Source organism: Scardinius erythrophthalmus (assembly GCF_964197995.2).
Source record: "Scardinius erythrophthalmus genome assembly, chromosome: 11".
Lineage (NCBI taxonomy): Eukaryota > Metazoa > Chordata > Actinopteri > Cypriniformes > Leuciscidae > Scardinius > Scardinius erythrophthalmus.
This window is the reverse complement of record NC_138231.1, coordinates 2,854,252-2,880,188: the sequence shown is the minus strand read 5'-3', so window position 1 is coordinate 2,880,188 and position 25,937 is coordinate 2,854,252. Positions and strand designations below refer to the sequence as shown.

General features: G+C 37.8%; 2 protein-coding genes across 2 annotated transcripts in view; both read right to left on the bottom strand.

The window, feature by feature from the left end:
* Positions 1 to 5,823, bottom strand: part of LOC308698333 (GDP-L-fucose synthase-like) — a 29,105-nt gene extending 23,282 nt beyond the window's left edge. Inside the window, exon 1 of the mRNA XM_081378321.1 lies at positions 5,792 to 5,823. The gene's annotated coding sequence lies outside the window, so the exon portion shown is untranslated. The remainder of the gene's footprint in view (positions 1 to 5,791) is intronic.
* A 3,291-nt stretch (positions 5,824 to 9,114) lies between these two features.
* Positions 9,115 to 19,602, bottom strand: LOC308698061 (GDP-L-fucose synthase-like). The gene is made up of 9 exons (XM_081377901.1): positions 19,441 to 19,602; positions 15,770 to 15,884; positions 15,552 to 15,680; positions 11,891 to 11,964; positions 10,580 to 10,713; positions 10,364 to 10,495; positions 10,166 to 10,245; positions 9,920 to 10,019; positions 9,115 to 9,807 (listed from the first exon to the last, which is right to left on the bottom strand). The coding sequence occupies exons 2-9, from the start codon at positions 15,815 to 15,817 to the stop codon at positions 9,752 to 9,754; spliced, it is 753 nt and encodes a 250-aa protein (XP_081234027.1). The 5' UTR covers positions 15,818 to 15,884; positions 19,441 to 19,602; the 3' UTR covers positions 9,115 to 9,751.
* Positions 19,603 to 25,937: the final 6,335 nt, after the last annotated feature.

Here is a 25,937-nt window from a genome sequence, read left to right as displayed (position 1 = left end):
AGCAGGCTCTTGTTCTGTGAAGAAAGCTGAATAATAGGAGAAAGCTGAGTAAGTAGGGGTTACCATCTTCCTTTTCCCGGACTTGTCCGGCGGGCGAGACTGTTAAAAATGTCCGGGATTCGGCTTTTGCGTTCTGCGGTCGCCATTCATTGTTTACATGCACACCTCTCGTTTCAATCTAACTGAATTAATTCCGATCGGTGAATCTGACTGTAGTGTTTACATGAACGCTAAACAAGTGATCGGTTGATGTGCGTTTTAACATTGCTAAGAAAATTCCCGCTCCTCCGTGAGAGATGCGAGACCCGGCGCGTCTCAGTAATGAAGCCACCGGCCTCGCGCCGTTCTCCCGCGGCCGTCAGCCTCGTCCTGCTCGCCCCAGTAAACATGATGAATGGCGACTGTAGAACGCAAAAGCCGAATCCCGGACATTTTGGGTCTCTAAATCCCTGGCAAACTCATCACTTACTTAGGCTAGCCTTGTTGTTTTCAACTGTGCTCTCTAACCGGTAGGCGTGGCCTCCTAAGGCAGCGAAGCAAGTGCATTCTGGGAGTTGTTGTCTTTCATCCACATAAGCCAAAAATACATTTTCTGGCTTTTCTCAGTCTAGAAAGCTCCAAATTAAAAAATTTCTCCACATTTCTTCTACTTAAATGACCTTTTTTAAATACACATTCATCTTCCCAGAGGTGAAGTATCCCTTTAAAGGAACTACTCACAACACAAAACTCTTCATGCAACCTCTGTTCTGGAAACAAAGCCCTTCTTCACCCACCGATCAAGACTTCTGCTCAGCCGCACCGCATCTTTGGAATTCCCTTCCAGAAAACCTAAGGGCTCCTCAAGCCATAGACTCTTTTAAGAAAGGACTAAAAACCTATATTTTTAAGCAAGCATTTTTTACTTTTTGCGAACTTTTTTTTTCTTCCCGGTTTTTAACTTTGTTTATACTCTGTAGCACTTTGGGATTGTTTTTAACTGTGCTTTACAAATAAAATATATTATTATTATTATTACAAGTGATGGTTGACCAATAGTGGGGAACCAAAGTAGAAAAAGAGCAGAAACAACCACATCTGTAGTTGTAGTAATTCTCTTTCAGCAGTGCAGTGACACACCTTTTATTATATGAGTGCACTATTTGGATTCAGTGTCTTTTAGCTGTTTTTTCACAGCTAACTGGTATTCCAGTCTCAAACTGAAGTTTCAGTTTCCAGCTCATTTCACCGTCGGCCATCTTTGAAACGCCTCTCGGGCACGCAAGTGCAGCTCCTAATGTTTTTCATGTTACGAGTTTGACAGTATATTGTATGATTCTTTGGCTAGCAGTTGTGGAAAAAAACATAACGAGAAAGACTACATGTCGCCTATGTGACGTCACCCCATAACACATTTTCCCTTCACTTGTCAAATCACGGTGCTAATGCTGCGATAATCTGTGGAGACAGATTGAGATGCCTGTGTGTTTTGTACCCAAATGTCACCATTCAAACCAAATGGGCTGTTCTTTCTTCAGATTCCCGTCTGATGTAAAAACTAGTTGTAGTCCACAAAGTGCTCTCACACAAAGTCTAACCGTATCAAACTTCTACCCGCTAAATTATAGCATTCTTCACACGAAAAATTATATTAAAAATTCACAGACAACATATGTTCACATTCATGGCAAAATTCAAACGAGACCAGAAAATAATTATTTTCTCACATTCACTTGCATTGACGATTTTTCAACCTAGAGGTCCAGCGGGGTTAGCGGAAGGGCGGGACTTACCAGCTCTATTGAGCATTGCACTTTTCTCTATTCAAAACAATTTGAGTGACGCATCTTGTGTTATTCTATAGTCTTTGCTAACGTTCTGGCAAGGTTCTCTCAAAGTAATGAGCAAACGTTCTTTCAGTAACATTAATAGAACGTCAGCAAGTTCCTAAATGTGCATGAAACAACAAAACAAGCACTTATGCTTTCATTATCAAGTTATTAACTGTATTATTGAACAAGCTCTTCTCAATACATTTGTTATTGTACAAACTGCTTATGATTATGCTTTTTTGGCATTTTAGAGTTTTCAAATCTTGTAAGTTATGTCCAATGAAGATTAAGAAAAATGTATGCATCACAAGATAAAACTAAATTGTAGTAAACTACTACTGATGTATATTATTTTGTCTGTTATTTACATTTTATTTATTTTTTTGTTATTCACATCATCAGATGACATTTATTAATAATATATTCATAACTTCACATCATTAATGTGTTAAATGTATAAAACTCGGTAGTCTTGGACAGCCACCTTGACCCAGAAAGACTATTTTCACTACAGCTGAGCAGTAAAAAGCACATATCTTGCCTTTAGCCCTTTAACCCTTCCATGGGACTAATCTGATACATTACATTTCCTAATCCATCCCATAAAAGCACAACAGTATTTTATCTTAGTAAAAGATCGTATTTTTGTCTCCACAGCTCACAACGAACTACTACACTGCTGAAACCGGTAAAGCAAGTTTATCCACTGACACTCTGGCACAGGCGGTTGGAAAATAAGTTGGAAGTATCTAATCACACCAGATTTCAGGCTTTGTTAAACAAAGCTCAAAATACTGAACGACCTCGAACACACAACCATAAGGCCGGCGACACACTGGCTGGTGGCGTGAACATGTCGTTTCTGTTGCGTGTCACCTGTGTGGTGTTTTCCATGCCTTTGCACACCAGAAACGTGTCTGACACGGCGCTGCTTATGGCAAGCTGTTTTAACTTTTATTCATTTCCAGGATATGAATTGTTGATATCTGTAATTATATTTTTGATATCAACAATTAAATTTTTGGATATCAAAAATGTAATTGTTGATATCAACAGTTGAATTCTTGATATCAAAAATGTAATTGTTGATATCAGTAATTATATTTTCACTAGTGAAATGTCACCATAGGCTGCCATTCAAAATCAATTGTTGATATCAAGAATTGATTTCTTACTAGTAGAAATATCATTTTTGATATCAATAATTCAATTGTCACTAGTTGAAATATCTATTCTTGATATCAACAATTAATTTTTTTACTAGTACAATTTTTAATTTTTGATATCTGAAAATGGCTTTCTGATATCAATATTATTTCAGATATCTAAAATGGCTTTCTTACTAGTGACAATCACATTCATGATATCAGAAATTAACATTGTCACTAGTGCAAATGGAATTATTGATATCAAGAATGAACATTGTTACTAGTAGCAATTCAATTGTTGATAGGCCAATCAAGAATAGACATTTCAACTAGTGACAACTGAATTCTTGATATCAAAAATAAAGTTTTTTACTAGTAAGAATTGTATTTCTGATATGTGAAACTGGAATTTCAAATCAATTCTTGATATCAACAATGGATTTTGAATGGCAGCCTATGGTGACATTTCACTAGTGAAAATACAATTACAGATATCAAGAATTATAGTTTTTACTAGTTGAAATTCAATTGTTGATATCAAGAATTTCATTTGAACTAGTGAAAATTATGGCAAGCCGTTTTAGCTTAAATTGTACCAAGCGTTACTCGTCGTAATTGCATTTTTACTAGTAAGAATTCAATTAGAGAGCTCTACAATTCAATTATTACTAGTAAGAATTACAATTACAGAGCTCTCTAATTCAATTATTACTAGTAAGAATTACAATTACAGAGCTCTCTAATTCAATTATTACTAGTAAGAATTACAATTACAGAGCTCTCTAATTCAGTTCTTACTAGTAACAATTCCAATTAGAACTCTACAAATGAATTTTTACTAGTCATATGTCTCCATTGACTTCCATTCATTTTTAATTACAGAGCTCTACAATTGAATTGTTACTAGTAAGAATTACAATTAGAGAGCTCTACAATTGAATTGTTACTAGTAAGAATTACAATTAGAGAGCTCTCTAATTCAAATATTACTTGTAACAATTACAATTAGAGAGCTCTCTAATTAAATTCTTACTAGTAAGAATGCAATTAGAGAGCTCTCTAATTGAATTTTTACTAGTAAAAATACAAATTAAAGATATGTATAATTGCAGAGCTCTGTAATTGAATTAAAGAGCTCTGCAATTGCATTCTTACTAGTAACAACTGAATTAGAGAGCTCTCTAATTGTAATTGTTACAAGTAATATTTGAATTAGAGAGCTCTCTAATTGTAATTCTTACTAGTAACAATTCAATTGTAGAGCTCTCTAATTGCAATTGTTACTAGTAATAATAGGATTAGAGAGCTCTCTATTTAAATTGTTACTAGTAAAAATTGAATTAAAGAGCTCTGCAATTGCATTCTTACTAGTAACAATTCAATTGTAGAGCTCTCTAATTGTAATTCTTACTAGTCACAATTCAATTTTACAGCTCCGTAATTAAAAATGAATGGAAGTCAATGGAGACATATGACTAAAAATTCATTTGTAGAGCTCTCTAATTGGAATTGTTACTAGTAATAATTGAATTAGAAAGCTCTGTAATTGTAATTCTTACTAGTAATAATTGAATTAGAGAGCTCTGTAATTGTAATTCTTACTAATAATTGAATTAGAGAGCTCTCTAATTGTAATTGCTACTAGTAAGAATTGAATTGTAGAGCTCTCTAATTGAATTCTTACTAGTAAAAATGCAATTATGATGAGTAACGCTGGGTACAATTTAAGCTAAAACGGCTTGCCATAGAAAATGTAATCGTGGATATCAAGAATTAGCATTGTTACTGGAAATGTAATTTCTGATATCAATAACTATCATTTGAACTAGTGAAAATTGAATTGTTGATATCAAGGATTCATATCCTGGAAATGAATAAAAGTTAATACGGCTTGCCATACGCTGCTGCTGCTGCTGCTGCTAGGTAACATCCGATAAGCCTCATTGGTGATTTAGGCCGGCGACACACTGCCTGCGTGGCGTGACCGTGTCAGCAACACATATGATAATGTGATGAGCCTCATTTGTGATATTCGACATGTGGGGAGAGAGTTGTGGACGGCCAATACTTCATGTTAAATATATAGCAGCAAAGACAACGTCGGCAGTATACGGCAAAATAGGCTACAGAACATTTCGTTCTGTATTGACAGACAGGTGCAATATTTAAAAATCGTTCATTATTATTATTTTTTTTATTACATTTATATCTGTATTTTGACTTTCGAACATCAAAATGTAATTTATTAATATGTATTCGTGTCAAAATGACATATAAACATCTTTTCCTATTCTATTTTGCCTGGAAACGCTTCCGTGAATAATAGGCGTTGGTTCTGTTTCTAGCATGCACGCGTTTCCGTGTCGACTCGCAGGCAGTGTGCAAGCTCGAACCTGTTAACGTGGGAGCCGAAATAAAAACGGACACGTCACTCAGCCAGTGTGTAGCCGGCCTAACGATGAATCAATGACACGCTGTGAAACTCCACAAACAGAAACTGATCACAGTCTAAACTAATTCAAAATTGAACATACACGTGATGCATTCCTTGTAAAGTTAACCCATTACTGCTTGAGGTATTATCAGTATGACCAAAAAACACAATCAGTAAACAAATACAGATCTTAAATGCCTTATAATACTTTTTATCAATACATAAAATTATAATATAGACTTAATGTTTAACACTCAATGAATGTGAAAAACTTCTTTTGAGCTTGAAAAAATAAATCATTTTCTACAGCTTAAACAACTGCTAATCGAACAAACCCTCACATCTGATGAATCGTGTATTAGATTGTGTATTAATTCTGTTAATAACTAATAAATTACCTGCTCTCTGGCTGTCGCTCTGTTAGTTCTGAAGAAATGGTATAAAAACGTATCGAGCTTATTAGTTTGTGTATACACACACCTACCAGGGGCGGAGCCATGTCATAGTGAACATTCAGGGCTTAGCCCAAATGTAGTTTGTCCATGGACTGACTTAAAAGGAACCCCCACCCCGTAAGACAACGTACGTTTTTAAGGTTAAATGCATCAATCTGATGCACTTTGAGCCTCAAAAATAAGAGTTTCAACCCATGTACAGTGTGCAAACTGAACATTAAAGAGGGCTCAAACATCTTTTTACTTGTGATATAGAGTCTCTGTCTACACTGGTGTTTTAGGATGCCAAAGAATTATATTAATACCCAAGTAATATCCAAACAGCCGATTGTAAAACAAATGTACTGTAAAATAAATGAAAATGAATCATTCATAAGTATATTTTACTTTAAACTACTGTATATGGAAATCACAGTTCTTTTGTGGACAAATTCATGACCGACCTCAAGTTTCTGTCCCTGGACAAACACTTCTGCTTTTATATTGTAATTTGCCCTTTTAGTAAAAAAAACAAACATACAAACTGTTTTATGACATTAAGATATAAACATTATTTAGTAAGCCTCTGTCTGATCCATCATAGAAGCCAATTTCTTTTTAACACCCACCAGGCGACAAATGCGAGAGAAAACATTCACTCTGGCGAATTGAGATATACCTATAGTCTTTGGGTAAACTCTAGACTACAAAATGGTAATTAAAAGCTTTTCAATCCACACAGCACCACCCTGAAAAGATTTAACACGCACTAACACTGTAGAAGTCACTTTTAGATGTTTTCTCTCCCAATGCGTTTAAGTTTTTTCATTACAAATACCATATTTAGGTATATTCTTAATAATGTTTTTGTTATTATAGAAACCATAAAACCATGTTAATGAGGAGCATGTTTTTGCCTGTGCCCTGATCTTACAGTTAAACTCTGGATTCTGTCCAAGAACCCTTAATGCGGTCAAGTGAGGTCTATGCAAAATGAAAGAAGTCTTCTGATATGCAAAAAAAAAACAAGCTGTGGCTGCATGACAGGGGTTAGGGATGAAAAGCAGTGGTTGTTGTTCATGTACAGGAAACTCAAGGCACTGCAGAATCAGTGTCTCTTACCACAGTAAATGTTGTGCTATCAGTTAACATTACCTTTAGCCTGACGTCGTCATACTCAGATTCCAGTCAGAATGTGAGTCTCTGCTCCATTGGGCTGTGATTATGAGGCGTGTTTCAACCGAACCAGGAAGGAAAATGCCTCTGCACTCAATTGGATAGACCTACAACCAATCAGAGCAACGGAGTAAGTGACGTATGTTCTTCATTCATGTTTCCGATCGACAAATGCCTTGATCGCGGTTCTCTGTTCCTCTTTTAAAATCAATGCGCTGTCGATATCTTCTATAACAGACGCGATGGCGGAATCTGCACAACAAAGTTCGGGAGGAGCTCATTCAAATAATCAATCCAATCAACTTGTCATCAAACAATTACCATGTCTGCCCAATCAGCATGAGAGGAAGCATATATTTATTCACTCTGTCAACTCACCCAACATTCCTTGAGTTTCCAGCATCCCTCCACTCACTCTCGGCTTGTTCTTCCACAGCCAGGAATACAGGGGGAGTACTCTGGGTTCAGGCTGAATACCGATCCTGGAGCCTCTCCTCGGACAGCACGCCAAATATGCATTTATTCTATCTGACTTATTTGAAAGTGTGAAATCTCAATTCTCCAGTGGCAGCCATCTTTGTTGTAAACGAATTCAACCCAAGCGCTCTTTGGTGGCGTGGATGATTACGTTACTGTTGATCATCTGTCCATCATCGTATAAAGCCTGCCCTGACAATTTGATTGGTCCGAGCTCCACAATGGATCAAGTCCCATAGACAGTAAAAGAAATGGACACAGCGACCCCATTGGATTCAGAAGTGAAGTCAATTAGAAGCCTGATGGCTGAGCGACTGCGCAGACTCACACTGAGCTTGATGACATAGATGTGACGTGAGCAACCCGTCTGTCTTCTAGTAGCGGTGCCAAGAGAAATCTGAATTATTCCCTTCCGAATCTTGCAGAGACGGAGAGCGTGAGGAGGAGCTGTCCATGAGCTGGAGCAGGAGACACTTTTGCTAGGTATTCTGATTAATTATTTTGTCATTTTGCCTCCACGTCCCCCCGATCGCCCGCGAGCTTCTCCTCCTGTCCATACGGTAATCTCTCTACTGTGCGACAGAGAGTCGCATGGTTATGACGCAATCGTTAGCCTATTTTTACAAAAACTGCTTCTACGGGGCCATAACGTAAGATACAAGGTAATGGAGCTTTTTATACATTTTCGTGTTTCTTTAGAAATAAACCATGGAGTCTTTAAACGCCTCAGATGTAAAGTTATTCGCTGTCAAAGTGACGCCAAAATGAATGGGAGTCAATGGAATGCTAACAGCAGGTGATGGTCCGCTAATCAATGGCGGCGCCCGGGGAAGCTTCGGTTTCCGGCTGATGGATTACCCCCTTGTCAAGTCCAGACCGAACTTCCCGACCTAAAAGTGTTGTGGGCGGGGCTAAGTTCGGCTGGCATCCAGGCCACACATTACCTTATTTTGTCATTGCAAACTGTCATGACCTGTCTTATATCAGCCAGGAGGCAGAAAGAGGAAGGAGTTTAATGTGATCATTCAAGCGCAAGAAGACGCGAAAGAGAACTGAACACATCCAAAGCGCGCACAAAATGCAGCCTCTCAGATAGTGGGCAAATAATGAATTTAGTTCTCTTTCGCGTTGTCTTGTATTTGAAATGACAAATATACTCAAAATCACGTCAAGCTATCCTCGTAAACACAGTATAGGTTTGGTTACAGTATATGGGCTGGATTTACCTCATAATGTATAGTCTTAAAGTGACAGCAGCCTAATAATCCTGCTGCAATCTGTGTCATTAATGTTAACCAAAGAACAAAAGAAAAGGAAAATTACTCACTTTACCAAACTGGAATCAAAACTGGGAATAGGTAAGAATTATAATTGCTAAAATTCTAATGAGACCAACCCTATTCGCTTAATGACGATAAATTAATAACAAAAACAAAGAAAATGAAAAGACACAAAAGTGTGGTCGCTAAAATTTTTTTATTATTTTTTAAATGTATTTTAGAGTCTCCTGCTTTATATTTGTAAATCTAACTTCGCTTCATGACTTGGATTTGGATGAAAGTATCTTGAACTTTTCCACAAGAAAAATGTATAATGCTGCTGGGAATGAAATGAAAACTGCTGATTTTCTAGACATGTATGAATTTGGGAACCTTAAAATATTCAAAAAATTCTGTATATAAAAAAAGACATTAAACAACATAATTTAAAATTTGAGTATTATAGAAATTCACAGTACAGATCATTAGACACAACAAACCCAGAACATACATAAAATATACAACAACGGCTCTACTGTTAATTTCAACATTATATAATGTACAGTAGGCCTACCCAGAGAGAGGGTTTCGTGTATAGTTCACCAAGTTTCCGGAAGGCCACAGAGCCCTGCAGTGTTTAGCTTCAACCCTAATTAAACACGCCTGATCCAGCTAATCAAGTTCTTCAGGATTACTAGAAACGTCCAGGCAGGTGTTTTAAGAAAAAAAGATATGTACCTGAAATGTTTCCAAATACAGTATTTTAAGTGTGTGTGTGACTGACAGACAGATTAATAAAAATGCCAAAAGAAACTGAAGAAAATGTAGAGCAGCAAACACAGCCCACAAAAAAAATCTAAACAAAACACTTTGAATAAATATGAAAAGCGCCCTGGAAGTGTTTACTGATTTCATTTTTGTGAAAATGAATGGTTGTTTGAAAGGTGTTTGATAAATCATTGGTTTCCAGCATTAAGATGCCCCCCCCACCACCAATGAGATGTGAAGATCTTCATTTACGGATGATGTCATAATTGGCCGCTAACCAATCGCACGTCTCCTTGACGGCTGTAAAAGAAAAGCACTTATAAAGGTTCTTGTTCTTGTTTTGGTCTCTACTTTTGACTACTATTGAAATAACATTTAGTAATTGCTGAAGCGAGAAGTGAAGATTGATCACCTGCTTTGAACGGTGTGAACTTGAAGTCTGGCAGGTATTTGCGTAGTTTGGCGTTACTGGCGGTTTTCTTGATCTGGCCGTCTGATTTACTAGTGTCATACTGAGAGCGGTTAGTTAAGGGTTAAAGGGTTTAAAGCTCAACAGCTCAAGAACAAAATATCTTATTTTGAGTTCCACAGAACAAAGATAGCAGTTCTGTCAGCTGTAAAAAATAACTGCAGACAATGTTTATATGTGAAAGGATACAATCACTTCACCTTTAAACCCAAACCCTTCAACCACAGCGTCCACAGCGTCCTTTATGGTCAACTCATCCTCCTCTCCGACTAGAGAGAAGAAACAAAGGCAAAGGAAATCAAGAGAGACATGATCTTGATATCGGATCAGCCATTGAGCTCTGATGAAGCAATCTAACATGTGTGATGTCAAACACGGGTCGAGTACCTGACGCAATGATGGGCTCCACCTCGTCATACTCCCTCAAAACCCACACAAACAGACGAGCCAGATCCACAGAATAGATGAACTGACGCAGGGCGCGACCTGAACCCCAGACCTGCAGAGGTTTACCTTCCTCTACAAAACACACACACGCAAGTTTACCAACATGTGGGACACTCTGAATGTGACTGTGACTTGAGAAAGTTAAACATGTCTCACTCTTTGCCAGGTACGTCTTGTGTACCAACCCCGGCATCACGTGGCAGTCCTCAATGTTGAAGTTGTCATGTGGTCCAAATATGTTGGTAGGGATAACAGCTGTGTATCGCAGACCGTACTGCTGAAAACACGCCCTAATGGACACGGAAACACACACACACACACTTAAAATACTGTATTTGGAAACATTTCATGTTAGCACATGTCAGACTCCAGTCCTGGAGGGCCACTGTCCTGCAGAGTTTAAAACACCAGCACCAAAACTCCTGCCTGGAAGATTCTAGTAATCCTGAAGAACTTGATTAGCTAGATCAGGCTTGTACATTATATAATGTTAAAAATAACAATAGAGCCAAAACTATTAAAATCAACTGCTATATATTTTCAGATATAATAACCAACACTCAAATAACAACTTTGTTGTATACAATCGTTTAAATTGCGAATAAGCAATATTTTGTTATATAAACCTTCTAATGATACAGTTATTGTTAAACCCCTGTTGCAAATCAGGTTTATTGGCAAGATTTACAGACTTTCAGCTGTTTGCAATGAACAAATCAAACAAGTACTTGAAATAGCTCAACACAACAAATGTTTCAAGTGGTTTCCCCAAATTCAACTGAAAATGCAACTTGTAATGACTTCTGCAGTCTCAAAAGTATTCATTATTCAGTCAGTGTATGTACACTGCCCAGCCAAAAAACAAAACAAAAAAAAGTCGCTGTTTGGACTTAGAGAGTCTATGAGAACAGCAAGGTCTTGCTTTTACTGAAATCAAAGTCAATGACCCGTGAGTCATGAATACGATTTATTTATTTGTTTCATAAATCAAAATTTCATAATAGACATGTGATCTGAGATACACCCATTCAAGAACCAATCTGTCTACTTAAAACACATTTTTAGTGAAAAGGATGAGGATGAAAGAGGAAGGGAGGAGATGGCTGGATGACAGGATTTTGTTTGAATAAGAAATTAATGTATGTAATCCAAATTTTATGATGTACTGTTTGTAGGTGAAGAATGAGACATGGACATGAGATGACTGCAACAGCAGGATCATGCTTTTATGATATCGAAGTCATTGACAAACCTCCGGGGGAAACTTTTGTGGTCATGATGTGACCTCATCATGACCTCATCATGACCTCATCGCCACTCTCACTGTAAACAAACAGCCTAAGACCCGATGGGTTTAAAAGTAGGCTTTTTTTCTTTTCATAAATCAAAATTTCATAATAGACATGTGATCTGAGATACACCCATTCAAGAACCAATTAAGTTTGACACTAAGAGATCAAATCTCACCTGTTGTGGACATCAATCATGCGTTTGGCGTAGGCATAACCGTAATTAGACTCATGTGGGGCACCGTTGTGCATCTGACAGAGACAGAAAGAGAGAAATACGTCTGTAGAAGTTACTGAAACACAATTAATGCAAACAGACTCATGAAACCAATCAGACACTGGCTTAAATCACTCACATTCATGCTTTTTTAATCAGTATTTCTCACCATGATGGGACGGGACAAACACCCAACAGGTATTTCTGACATATACATTTTGGCGCAAATATTATATAAATAAATTCAATTAATGCTTTCGAGTTTCTGACATCAAAAACCCAAAGGTCGTTTTTACAGTTTAGTCTTTATTTACTGTGGAGGAAATTTGAGTTGAATTAATGAATATCACAATATCAAGAAGAACATCTTGTGATGTTTTTTCAAAGGAGAACGTACCCAACATCTGCTTATTAAAGTGTTGTCATGGTTGGGTGACTAATGAAAACGCAGGAGGAAGGAGTAAACGACAAAAGCAGTTTTTAAAGGTGCAGTATGTGATATTAACAGCTAGCGGTTGAACTGGATACTGCAGGCCACATTTACTCACTCGAGGACATGCAACAGGAGCATGCGCAATCCACAATGGAAGGCGGGGAGACTCACGTAGTTGATTTATCCATGTTTTAATATGCTCCCATTTTTAGATGGATGCCAAGGCTTTTTAGGTTGGGTAGAATCTGCAATCTCTGACCCAGTTCATTTGCTGGCTTTCATGGCTGCAATACGCTGTGTTTTCTGCTAACTGGCAATCCAGGTTGTCAAAATACTATTGAGTAAAATAACTGGCTGTAGAAGTGTTTTTCAGAGCAATGAGTGTGTGAACTTAGCATGTAAATCTCTGCAAACATAATATGGTATTTGTATGCTTTAGTACAGTCAAAAAATAACATGCAGCACCTTCTGAATCACAACATAACACTCAAAGTAAAATAGTGCTGAACTTAATTACAAAAATAAACATTATTGACTGATGCATGAAAATGTATTGAAATTTTAAATGAAATGTATAAATATGAATATATGTATAAATATAATATATATATATATATATATATATACAGTGAGGAAAATAAGTATTTGAACACCCTGCTATTTTGCAAGTTCTCCCACTTGAAATTGTCATCGTAGGTGCATGTCCACTGTGAGAGACATAATCTAAAAAAAGCAGCTTGGTGAAAAAAGGTCCACTGCTGGAGCAATCATTAGAAAATGGAAGAAGCTAAACATGACTGTCAATCTCCCTCGGACTGGGGCTCCATGCAAGATCTCACCTCGTGGGGTCTCAATGATCCCAAGAAAGTGAGAAATCAGCCCAGAACTACACGGGAGGAGCTGGTCAATGACCTGAAGAGAGCTGGGACCACCGTTTCCAAGGTTACTGTTGGTAATACACTAAGACGTCATGGTTTGAAAATCATGCATGGCACGGAAGGTTCCCCTGCTTAAACCAGCACATGTCAAGGCCCGTCTTAAGTTGGCCAATGACCATATGGATGATCCAGAGGAGTCATGGGAGAAAGTCATGTGGTCAGATGAGACCAAAATAGAACTTTTTGGTCATAATTCCACTAAACGTGTTTGGAGGAAGAAGAATGATGAGTACCATCCCAAGAACACCATCCCTACTGTGAAGCATGGGGGTGGTAGCATCATGCTTTGGGGGTGTTTTTCTGCACATGGGACAGGGCGACTGCACTGTATTAAGGAGAGGATGACCGGGGCCGTGTATTGCGAGATTTTGGGGAACAACCTCCTTCCCTCAGTTAGAGCATTGAATATGGGTCGAGGCTGGGTCTTCCAACATGACAATGACCCGAAGCACACAGCCAGGATAACCAAGGAGTGGCTCTGTAAGAAGCATATCAAGGTTCTGGCGTGGCCTAGCCAGTCTCCAGACCTAAACCCAATAGAGAATCTTTGGAGGGAGCTCAAACTCCGTGTTTCTCAGCGACAGCCCAGAAACCTGACTGATCTAGAGAAGATCTGTGTGGAGGAGTGGGCCAAAATCCCTCCTGCAGTGTGTGCAAACCTGGTGAAAAACTACAGGAAACATTTGACCTCTGTAATTGCAAACAAAGGCTACTGTACCAAATATTAACATTGATTTTCTCAGGTGTTCAAATACTTATTTGCAGCTGTATCATAAAAAATAAATAGTTAAAAAATCATACATTGTGATTTCTGGATTTTTTAGATTATGTCTCTCACAGTGGACATGCACCTACGATGACAATTTCAAACCCCTCAATGATTTCTAAGTGGGAGAACTTGCAAAATAGCAGGGTGTTCAAATACTTATTTTCCTCACTGTATGTATATATACTGTATATATGACAGCAGCCATATCACCCTGTAGCCCAAGACTGGTTGCCCACTGAAGCTAAGCAGGGCTGAGCCTGGTTAGTACCTGGATGGGAGACCTCCTGAGAAAAACCAGGTTGCTGCTGGAAGAGGTGTTAGTGAGGCCAGCAGGGGGTGCTCACCCTCTGGTCTGTGTGGGTCCTAACGCCCCAGTGTAGTGACGGGGACACTATACTGTCAAAGAGCACCGTCCTTCGGATGAGACGTAAAACCGAGGTCCTGACTCTCTGTGGTCATTAAAAATCCCATGGCATTTCTCGTAAAGAGTAGGGGTGTTACCCCGGTGTCCTGGCCACATTCCACACATTGGCCCTTACCAATCATGGCCTCCTAATAATCCCCTTGCATTGAATTGGCTCTATCACTCTCTCTCCTCTCTCCACCTATAGCTGGTGTGTGGTGAGCGCACTGGCGCCGTTGTTCTGTGGCTGCCGTCGCATCATCCAAGTGGATGCTGCACACTGGTGGCGGTTGAGGAGAGACCCCTGATATGATTGTAAAGCACTTTGGGTGTACAGTAGTACATATGAAAGCGCTATATAAATGCCTCATTCTATTCTTCTATTCTATATATATATATATATATATATATATATATATATATATATATATATTTATTAATTAAAACATTACAGGACAAATGTGTGTGTGTGTTTATTAATATACCCTAGAAACATGTCATGTAAATTTAATAAGTAACACTTCACAATAAGCTACCATTTAAACTAACTTTCTTGAACTAACAATATGAAATATTTTTACATTGTTTATTGTTATTTGTAAAAAAAAATAAAAAAATTAATTCATGTTAGTTACTTTAGTGCATTAATCAAACATAAGTTTTGTAAATGTATTTGTAGTAAATTATTGAAATTAACACGGCCTAACAATAAACAATACTTCTACAGCATTTATTAATCAAAGTAAATGGCACTGACAACCTGTCCATCATCTTTAAATATCAACACTATAAGACCAGGCCTGGTTCCAGAATCAAATCACTGAGGGTGATTCTAGTAAAGCGCAGGTGTAACATGTAAACAGCGCTTTAAATAGTTGCCACTTTACATGGCTTGCTAGCTTTGACGTTAACCTAGATGGATGTATGATTTTATATCGGCGCATATAAAGTGTTTGTGCGGAGTGTGGAAGGAACAACACACTGGTTCAACCCCTAGTTACAAGTGTGTGTGTGTGTGTGTGTGTGTGTGTGTGTGTGTGTGTGTGTGTGTGTGTGTGTGTGTGTGTGTGTGAATTTACCATGGTCTCATCTATCGGGTAGGGGGTTTTATCTGGAAAAACACACGTAGACAGACAAGAAACAACCTTCACCACCCCGAACTCCTGAGACATGTACAGCACATTGTCATTGATGTGCACATTATCTCTCTGAAAACAACAAAACAATACAGTCAGTGTACAGTTCAATTATCCAACAGTGATATTTCCAACCGTATACTACTTAATGTTATAATTACCCAGAAGTCCAGGTTCTGTCTCATGTTTCTGTAAAGCCCGCCCACCATGGCGGCCAAATGAATGACGTGTGTCGGACGATGCTTCTGGAAAACTGATCTCGTCTCTTCAGCGCTCCTGAAATGGCACATGTAAATACAGTTATCGTGCAATTGACACAAATGAAAACTCTTACATTTGAGCATTTAAAACATCAACAGGACAAGCCAGTTTCCACCATATCTTTATGTACACAATATTAATCTTTTACATTGTAATCTTTTTATTTGTAATAATTGGCTAGTTTGTGTGCTGCTGTGCTGTGTGTGTGTAATAAGCAGACTATAGGCGCACATTACTAACACGCTCTTTAAATAACAAAACAAATACTGCTCCACTTTAGACCAGGTTTTTGTTGGTCAATGGCTCAGTCTATTAGCCTGGGAAAACCCAGACTACTTCTCTTCAGGAGCCCATTCAAACCAAGCGGCAACATTCTGATCTGAAAAATGAAGCCTACCCGGAAGTGCGAAAAACTGCAATACATCTAAAATCCGCTAGGGCGAGGTCCCAAAAGGGAGCAAATGTCCATAGCCCCCATGTTAAAATGTCCGTTTTCACAGCATAAATTCATGTTTTTACAAGTTGGTCCCATGGACTTTTATTGTATTTTTCGATAGGTTCCGAGTGCCTGACAACTGTGAGGGGGGTGAATTTTTTTCTAACTCGTTAGTTTAGATCGTATTTAGTTAAAAAATATATGACAATAAGGGCGTGGTTAACTTTGATTGACAGCTTGATTGACAGCTGACAAGGCAGCGCCACGGAGAATGACAACATAAGAAGCGCCATTTTTTAATACAGTTGACATATAATACTACTGTTTCTGTATCATGAAATGTAGTTTTAAGAGTTTTTCAGGCGAGAATGTAGTTGTTTAAAGCTCAAATCTGTGGTTTATTTAAAGATTTATGAAAATTTTATCCAGTTGATCCAGCGATGACCGGGCGCTCGGCGCGATGTACCCCGCCTGGAGCAGTCTTTCATCGGCTTGACGTTCTAAGGTTTGCCGCCAATGCCGCGGACTCTGGCGTCTCTGTAGTGGTTAAACAGGAGATATAATTCATCTTGTGTATATCTAATGGGCGATTTTTGGTCTTGTGAATCTATATTTTTTTTCCCTGGGCAATCGTTTTGGCTGAGGGGAAGTTTCATAACTTTATAAGCTATTTAACTTCACGATGTATGGTTAAACTCGCGCTGACTTTGTATGTTTGAATGAATTGTTTGCTTTATTTGTATAGCTTCTTATACTATATTTACTTAGGCTATACTTTTATAATGGCTAACATTGATAAAACTGAAATTTAACAAAAAGAGACTGGGTTGAGTTTTGTCATTTTAATACAACGAAGATGATATGTTGTTTACTGCAAAATCTGTTGTTTAGTACAAATGCATATTGCCTGGACCATAAAATGTTTAATATTTTTATATTATATTTAAAATAAAAAGAGGCAGGTTTGTGTTTTATATATATATATATATATATATATATATATATATATATATATATATATATATATATATATATATATATATAATTTTTTTTTTTTTTTTTTTTTCATAAATAGGCAAACGTTATGAGCAATTGAATGTAATCAATATGCGTTGCCTGAACCACATTTGTGTGGCTATAATGTTTAAGATTTCTTTAAATGAAAACGAAAAGAGTTAGTATGGTGTTTTATAACATATTTCGTTGCCTGAAATATACACAAAGATGACCGGAGTAGCATGCGAGCTGAGTGAAGGTGGGCGGGGTGACGCGCGCTGCGTTAGAAGGTGGGCGGGGTTAGGATTTCCCAAGATTTTCCAAGATGGCGCCGCCCATACCCCCCATAAACGGCTTCAAACCCGTTCTTCAGAAAGTTTATGGGTGACGTCACAGACGCTTTGTCCATATTTTTTACAGTAGGCGTTTCTCAATGTCAAGGAAGGATCCTCGGAAGCCAGAATTTCGAGGATGCTACGTCATCGACATCCGTCGAAGGACTGTTCCAATGTCAAGGATCCTCGGAATTTCCACCAAGGACTCAGTCCTTCGTTCGAAAAATATCCCATACACAGGAAAGGATGCATATGTGTAGCCTTCGCGCTCTTCGCGCTCTCAAATCACCCACAATCCTATGCGCGCAGCTTTGCTATCTTGTTCAAAAAATTAAAAATGTTGGACGTTAACGGACTAACGCTGAGTCGGAGCGTTAACGGGTCATATGCTTTCAAATGTAAATATATTTATGTTACCAAACATTTGTTTTAAAAAAATAATTACATGTTATGGGTCAAATTGACCTGCACTGTTTAAACACACTTGACAGTCAAATAATCAATATGATTAAAAAGGAGTTTATTGATTTAAAAACGATTATATTGCCTGAGTGAACAGAACTGCGTCCATAGCAACGCTCTGTTTTTCATTTTCACTGACGTTATGACGCACTGACGTGCACTTGCTAGCCTGTTCCAAAGCCGTTGAAAAACCATAGACAGTAGAATGCTAAAGAGGAGCCTCGCCTAGCCTCTGAAGGAAGTGACTTGGAAGGACCAGTCCTGCCAAGGAAGCAGTGTTGCCAACTATTTTCAAAGGAAATTAGCTAACGCCTCCCCTAAAAGTAGCTAAATGTCGCTAGATGACGTAATACGTCAATTAGCATATTTATGACGTCATCGCGGCGTACTTGCGTTCTGCCTGCCTAATGTTTTTTCTCATTAAAATCATGCTCACATACTGTATTTTAATATAATATAATATAATATAATATAATATAATATAATATAGGCTATAGCCGAATGTCCAATAAAGCTGTTCTCATTTCCTTTTTTTTTTTTTTTTGTCAGACAATAGAACGAGTAGCTATTGAATGACTGTTTTTTTTATATGTGTAAAATTATCTGAATTGAGAGAGTTCGGGAACTGGGTGAACTAAAGCACTGTGATAGTGAGTAATACAAGTAATAAGCACAAGAAAAGAAAGGAAAATAAAATGGTCAAACTAAATTCTTTAACTATAAAACAAAAGATAAGTGATAAGTCCGTCCGTGGAAACAACACTGCTCATTCACGTCTGTTAGCTGCCGTTCTGCAGCTGCTGCCCTCAGCCATTCACAGAACAGGGAAGACGCAGAGAGAGGTGTGTGACGGCAAGGAGAAAGCAAATCTTGCGCTCGCAGGACTCATGCTGGCAACATTTGGAGGTTACTGAGGTTTGTTCAAAAAGTAGCTAGATTAGTCATTAGTCGCTAGTCGCTTTTTTGAAAAATTGTCGCTGACGGGGTCTGAAAAGTCGCTAAAAATAGCGACAAAGGCGCTAAGTTGGCAACACTGCAAGGAAGTATCCTTGACATTGAGAAACAGCTAGTCTATGATTCAAACTCATTACTGTGCCGCTGAAATCGCGGCACCAATCAGAAACGTTTGGGGAGGGATTTACATGATGACGACAGCGCAGCGACGCTGAAGGAGTTCTCACGCAGTGAAAAATACATTGCGGAGCAGAGAGGAGACTGACAACACGCTGACAGACAGGACAGAGCAGGCTACTTTTCGGTTACGTTTGATATTAAACATATTAAACAAAGTCTCAGCTTACAAATTTGGTAATTTTTTTAAAGAAATTTAAACAATAAATACCGTTTTGTTGCTCTTTAATGTGCCGTGACAGATCGCTGTGTAGAGCATCAGTTAAAGCTGTTCTTGTGAACCGATAATCTCTTCCTTCTAGTTAATTTATAGCCTCAAATAAACATGAACAAACTTAAGGAATGTTGTTTTAACCACGGAAAGGCGTCATTACACTCCGTTTTTCAAGTTCAAATCCTCCTATGTTAATCTACTCTCCTGACTGCTTTGTCGGACAAAATGGCGGATGGCGAAATATGATTGGTCAGATCACCTGTCAATCAAGCTGAGCTACGTCGGTTGGTGACGCCCCTTTGGAAATGATTCGTCTACATAGCTTCCCCAGACCCTTCACTCAGTTTCAACTGAGAAGGGTCTGGTTTTAACCAGGCTACCAGTCTATTTCAGTTGCCTCAAAATAGCTGAGCACACACCTCGTTCTCAGACCAGCGGCCCATGGGCGCATAAATAGGCGCAAATGCATTTGCTGAGGACATGAACAGCTCGCAGTACGTCACGTCTAGAACATCATGGCTTGCAATTGCTGAATGCAATAATTGGAGGAAAATGTTTTGGTCCTGAGACTTCCAAAGAAGATATATGTTTTTTTTTTTAAATATATAGACCACTTCTTATAAAAAAAACGTGTATAATAAAAAACTTTGCCTATCCTACCTTTAAATGGTTGCATGAGAAGTACAAAGAATTTTAATACTTTCGCTTCTTTGCTTTCCCTAATCCCTTACTCTGTTACATATGCACAGCATGTTTAGTTTTAAAAGACTTTCTCTACACTCTGATCTTCACAAACTTCATATGTTAGATACACTACTTTGAATTTTATTATAATCTATTGATCTATAAGATTTATATTTATTTTTTGCTATTACAATTTAATATTGACTTGATTCATTTGTTGTCTATATAAGTTGACATTTTATTTAATACAATTTGTTATTCCTTATTCAAAATTTGATCTCTGACATAATCATTGCTCATCTGCCTGGATCTCACTGCATCATGTTGTGATGTCTGATGAGGGTTTTCTTACACAAGATTGGCATCTTTGGATGAGAGGAATATCCACTCTTCTCCTTCTCTCGCTTCACCCTCTTTCACCACTCGCTCTATCGCTCGTCCCACCAGTCCACTGCCACCCGTCACCAACACACGCATCGGCCCGTCCATCTGAAAGAGAGAGAGAGAGAGAGAGAGAGAGAGAGAGAGAGAAGGATTGAAGAACACTTCAGGGGTTAACTAATGTGTAAAAACAGGAACTACTGTAAATAATAAAATATCTAGTATCAAGTATTTGAAGAAAAATTCCAGTAAGACCACAACAAATCTCTTGCAGTCTATGTTAACACATCTATGTAGTCTTCTAAGTGTGTTCAGAGATAATGACCAAGACAAAGACTACAAGTGATGGTTGACCAATAGTGGGGAACTAAATGAATTCCTTAGTGCAGTGACACATCTTTTATTATACGAGTGCTCTATTTGGATTCAGTGTCTTTTAGCTGTTTTTTCCCAGCTAACTGGTATTCCAGTCTCAAACTGAAGTTTCAGTTTCCAGCTCATTTCACTCGGCGGCCATCTTTGAAACGCCTCTCGGGCACGCAAATGCAGCTCCTATCTCTTTGAATCGGAAAACATCAAATTCTCCAAAACTGTTCGCCATGCTTAGGATAAAATTTCATAGTTGAAATCACCAATAAAATCTTACAACAACTGTCTTCAAATTTTGTTTCTAAACGCTCGAATCATGACAGAAAACCACATTTTTCAGGCTGAATTAAGCTAATGCGCATGCACAGTTGAAGTGCGAGTCAGACTATTTCTATAGGAACCAGAGCTTCTAACGGCAGCTACAGTGACTTTACCAATCGGCGATTGGCTCTAACTTAGAAGGCGGGACCATATTGAGCGTTGCACTTTTCCCCATTCAAAACAATTTGAGTGACGTGTCCGTCTGGTGTTATTCTATAGTCTTTGCTAACGTTCTGGCAAGGTTCTCTCAAAGTAATGAGCAAACGTTCTTTCAGTAACATTAATTATTACTGGGGGGATATTAATACCCAAGTAAAATACATAAATAGCCAAAGCTATAACATTCATGATGTAACATGTGGCACTGCCAATAAAGCACCTAAAAGCTGTCACAAAGAACCGGCAAAAGTAATTATTATGAATATATAAAATATAGCGAGGAGACATTTTAATTGTTTATTAATAAACAAGTGTTTTCTGTGCCAGTATCGGCTGCAAAGATGAAGTTAAAGATGCTGACTCGCGATCTTCGTAGTAGTGAACGCGCCAGAGAGAAATGCACATTTCATATGGACTAGTTTTGTTTCGTTTTGAATTGTTCTGTTTAAAAGTAGAGATTTCAAGCTTTCTGTAGACAATAGATATATTTCTCAGGTCTGTGAGGCAAGTATGCTGAGTTTCGGTTCATTTATTAGACAAGCTCCAGTTCATGCGCTGGCGCCTCCATGTCGTGATTATCTATTTCTGCTATATTTATTATATCTATATTAATAATTTCTTATTTATTAAATCCAGGTAATTGGTTGATGAAACATTGATTAAAATGAACATACAATTAATACAAAACGAAATTCACTTTAAAGAAAGGCTTTGTGCTTTCTGTTTGAGGTCTCTGTGAAAGTTTTAAAGCAGTCTTTTAGTGCCGCTTTCAGAGCGCTCACGTCTGTAACCGAGAACTGACACTTCCGTAACATTGTTTTTTCCTCATAAATGTGAACACGAAAGGAGAGCCAACCCTTCTTCATTCGGTGGGTAGAATTACTTTTTGTTTGCAGTGCACAGTGTAATTCACAGAATGAATCAAATATATTTTGCCACCTAAAAGTAAAAAAAAAATTGTCACGTCCGTAACGCATGTGTATTTCCCTCATATTAAACATAAAGTGCATGTGTAGACTTATATTTTTCTAATGTCTGGACTCCTTTTTTAAGGAAGTATGGATATATAAACAGAAGTTTCAATATATTGGTATTAAATGCATTTTCTGAGAATTTATATTTCAAGTGTTTTCTACTGCAAATGCCACGTCCATAATGCTGAAATTGCCCAATTTCAAATAATTTATCCTCAACTAGTTTTGTGGTGTAGGTCTACGTATTTTATAATGTTAACTTCATTATAAAATCAGATCTGATCAGATCGCATTAGATCTGGACGGGAAGGATAACTCTGGGAGTTGAAAGGGGTGTGTCGCGATTTTCACACCGCGACACAGGTTCGTGGATATGAGTATAGCGTGTCGTGGAAAAAACAATGACTAACAAAACAGCATCAGGCACAAGAAACATTCAAAGTCAATTTGTATTAAAGAGAAGTTTTATTCTTTTTAAGAGGTTTGTTCACAAAAAAATACCACGACAGCTATATACCTCGTGATAGTAACAAGACCTTCTCACACAGAAAACAGATGGCCTTCTTATACTTTCCTTCTTCAAAGTCCTCCTCTTCTGTAATTTTCCACCCCCCCCCCCCCCCTGTAAACCAGGTCTAACTGGAAAAAGAGATACAGTGGTCACTGGTCTTTCTAACCCACCCCACTAGCCCCACCCGGTCGTTTCTTGTTCTCCCACCTGTGAGGCCGAAACCAGATAACCCCTCTGCCTTTTGTAAAACATTGCCCCCCCCCCCCCCCCCCCCCATTAAAAGAAAACCCACGCAATGTTTAAGGAAATAAATAGGGAAAAAGTACAACTATTAATTTTTCCATAACAAGCGATTTTGGTTTTATATCGCGTATCATTACAGCCCTAGATACATTACATTTCCTAATACACCCCATAAAAGCACAACAGTATTTTTGTAAGTGGTTTATATTATCTCAGTAAAAGCACCTATACACTGCTGAAACCGGTAAAGCAAGTTTATCCCTGACACTCTGGCACAGGCGGTTGTAAAATAAGTGACCAAATTTGACCAAAAAACACAATAATATACAGTAAAAAAATACACATCTTAAATGCCTTATAATACTTTTCATCAATGAAAGTCAATACATAAAATTATAATACAGACTTAATGTTTAACACTCAATGAATGTGAAGAACTTCTTTTGAGCTTAAAAAATAAATCATTTTCTACAGCTTAAACAACTGCTAATCGAACAAACCCTCACATCTGATGAATCGTGTATTAGATTATGTATTAATTCTCTTAATAAATAATAAATTACCTGCTCTCTGGCTGTCGCTCTGTGAGTTCTGAAGAAATGGTAAAAAACGTATATCCAGCTTATTGGTTTAAGTACTTAAGTACACATACTGACCTCCCTGGGGCCCCAAGCAAAACTCTGTTTAGGGTCCCTCCTACCTGACCCATGTAAACCATTTGCATTTGCCACACAATCACACCTGACACACCCCAGTGCTCCCACTACAATCCTCCCTCCTTTAACTAGTACTAATGAAAATGTAATTCCTGATATCAGAAATAGACATTGTTACTAGAAAAAGTACATTCTTAATATCAAGAATTCACATCTTAAATTGTATAAATTTAATTATTGATATCAAAAATGCATCCTGTGAATGAATAAAGCTAAATGCATGTCACTGTGTTTTAAATGATAAAAGCAATAATTGATTGTTATTATTTACTGAGGGCGGTGCATCCATACTGACCAGTATGTCCAGCCAATCAACATTTTAAATGCAATGTCAATACATTGCTTTCCATCTTGCTTTATTGCAGAGTTGTAACTAAACTGACTTGGAGATAATCGTTGTCTTGTTTTAAAAGTATCCTATAATGTGTGCCTACAATGAGGAGTGCCATCACACCCATATTGTACTGGTCAGTGTTCCCCACAGATGTTTTGCTGGAAAGGGCTTGTTTCATTTCGTGCACGTGCATTTTAGCGCAGTTGAACGCATGTTAACGAAATTCCACACAGTCACACAACAGAAAGAATGTGTTGAGTCTCGCATGCATTCAGTGTTGGGAAGGTTACTCTGGAAATGTTATTGCTCACTGTTATTAGTTACCCATTATAAATGTGGTTTGGATTATTTTATTTGGATAACTTTATCAATGCAAAGCAATTTCGTTTTAAGTTGATTAGTAACTAATTGAATTAAACATTTTACCTCAGTAATACAACTAAATACAAGTACATTAATTTTGCAATTTAATAACAGAAATTTCATTTTACGTAACTATTTACTCCTCAACCGTGCATACATTTTGTTCTAAAATAGATATTGATCAAATTCTTGAAATAAATTACCCCCTCAATGTTGTTTAATTAGTTTTGTTTTTAACATTCATTTTATCACTGGGGGAAAACATATCTTTTTAATGTAATCTGTACAAGTAGTTCAAACTAATATCATTTATAATGCAATCATATCTGACATATACTGTAAAGCTTCATTGTTAAACGCTTCAATTGCAATTCTGCTTCCTTTAATTCAAATTCGAATTGTAATTCTAGATCCTGTTTTTGACATCAATTCAAATTCAGTTCAAATTCAAGAATTGAATTGGAATTAAGGAGTCATTCTCAATTCAATTCTGAATTGTGCACAAGCCTGCAATGCACATCAACTTAACTTTACTGTTCTTTGCTGACATCAAACTTGGAAAGGAGAGAACACATGTCTGCCTGATTGCTGTTCCCACAATTCACTCTATTCGTGACTAGAAGGATAGTTTGGTTTAATTTTCTCATTGATGTTGTAAACTTTGATTGACGCTTTGAGGCAGGGCCTTGAGTAATTTGCGGGGCGTAGTGTGTGTATAGGGCTGATCGGCTCTGGGGCCACATGTAGTTTGTCCATGGACTGACTTAAAAGGAACCCCCACCCCACCCCACCCTGTAAGAAAATGTTGTACATTTTTAAGGTTAAATGCATCAATCTGGTGCACTTTGAGCCTCAAGATAAAGAGTTCCAACCCATGTACAGTGTGCAAACTGAACAAAGAAAAAGCATTGACTTGCACCTGGACATTAAAGAGGGCTCAAACATCTTTTTAGTTGTGATATAGAGTCTCAGTCTACTGTAAGACGTGATTTCCCTGCTATTAGAGACAAAAGACCTTAAAGAAAGAGCACAGGACATTGTCTTGCCAAGGGATGGGTACCGAAACCCGGTATTAAACGGGCCCCGGGGCTGAATTTTGAAAGACCACTGTATCAATAAGCTCGGACTTTATCGGTTCTGATGTCTGATTGGAAAAAATAAGAAAATACATGTTATTATTAGAGAGAGAGAGAGAGAGTGTGTGCCATCTCACGCGGTGCCACAGCGCGCACAGCACGACAGTCCTGCTTAATGAGTGACAACCGAGGACAGAACTAAACATTCAAACGTAGCCTGGTTACACTTTATATCTGTGATATTAGTCTGATTTTATTTTAGATTTCGGCTTCCAAAGATTATAAAAAGAATATACTGAGGTAAAAAACTAACTATAGCTGCATTCTGTCTAGCAACTTCCTTCCCTTTGCAGCAGTAGGCCT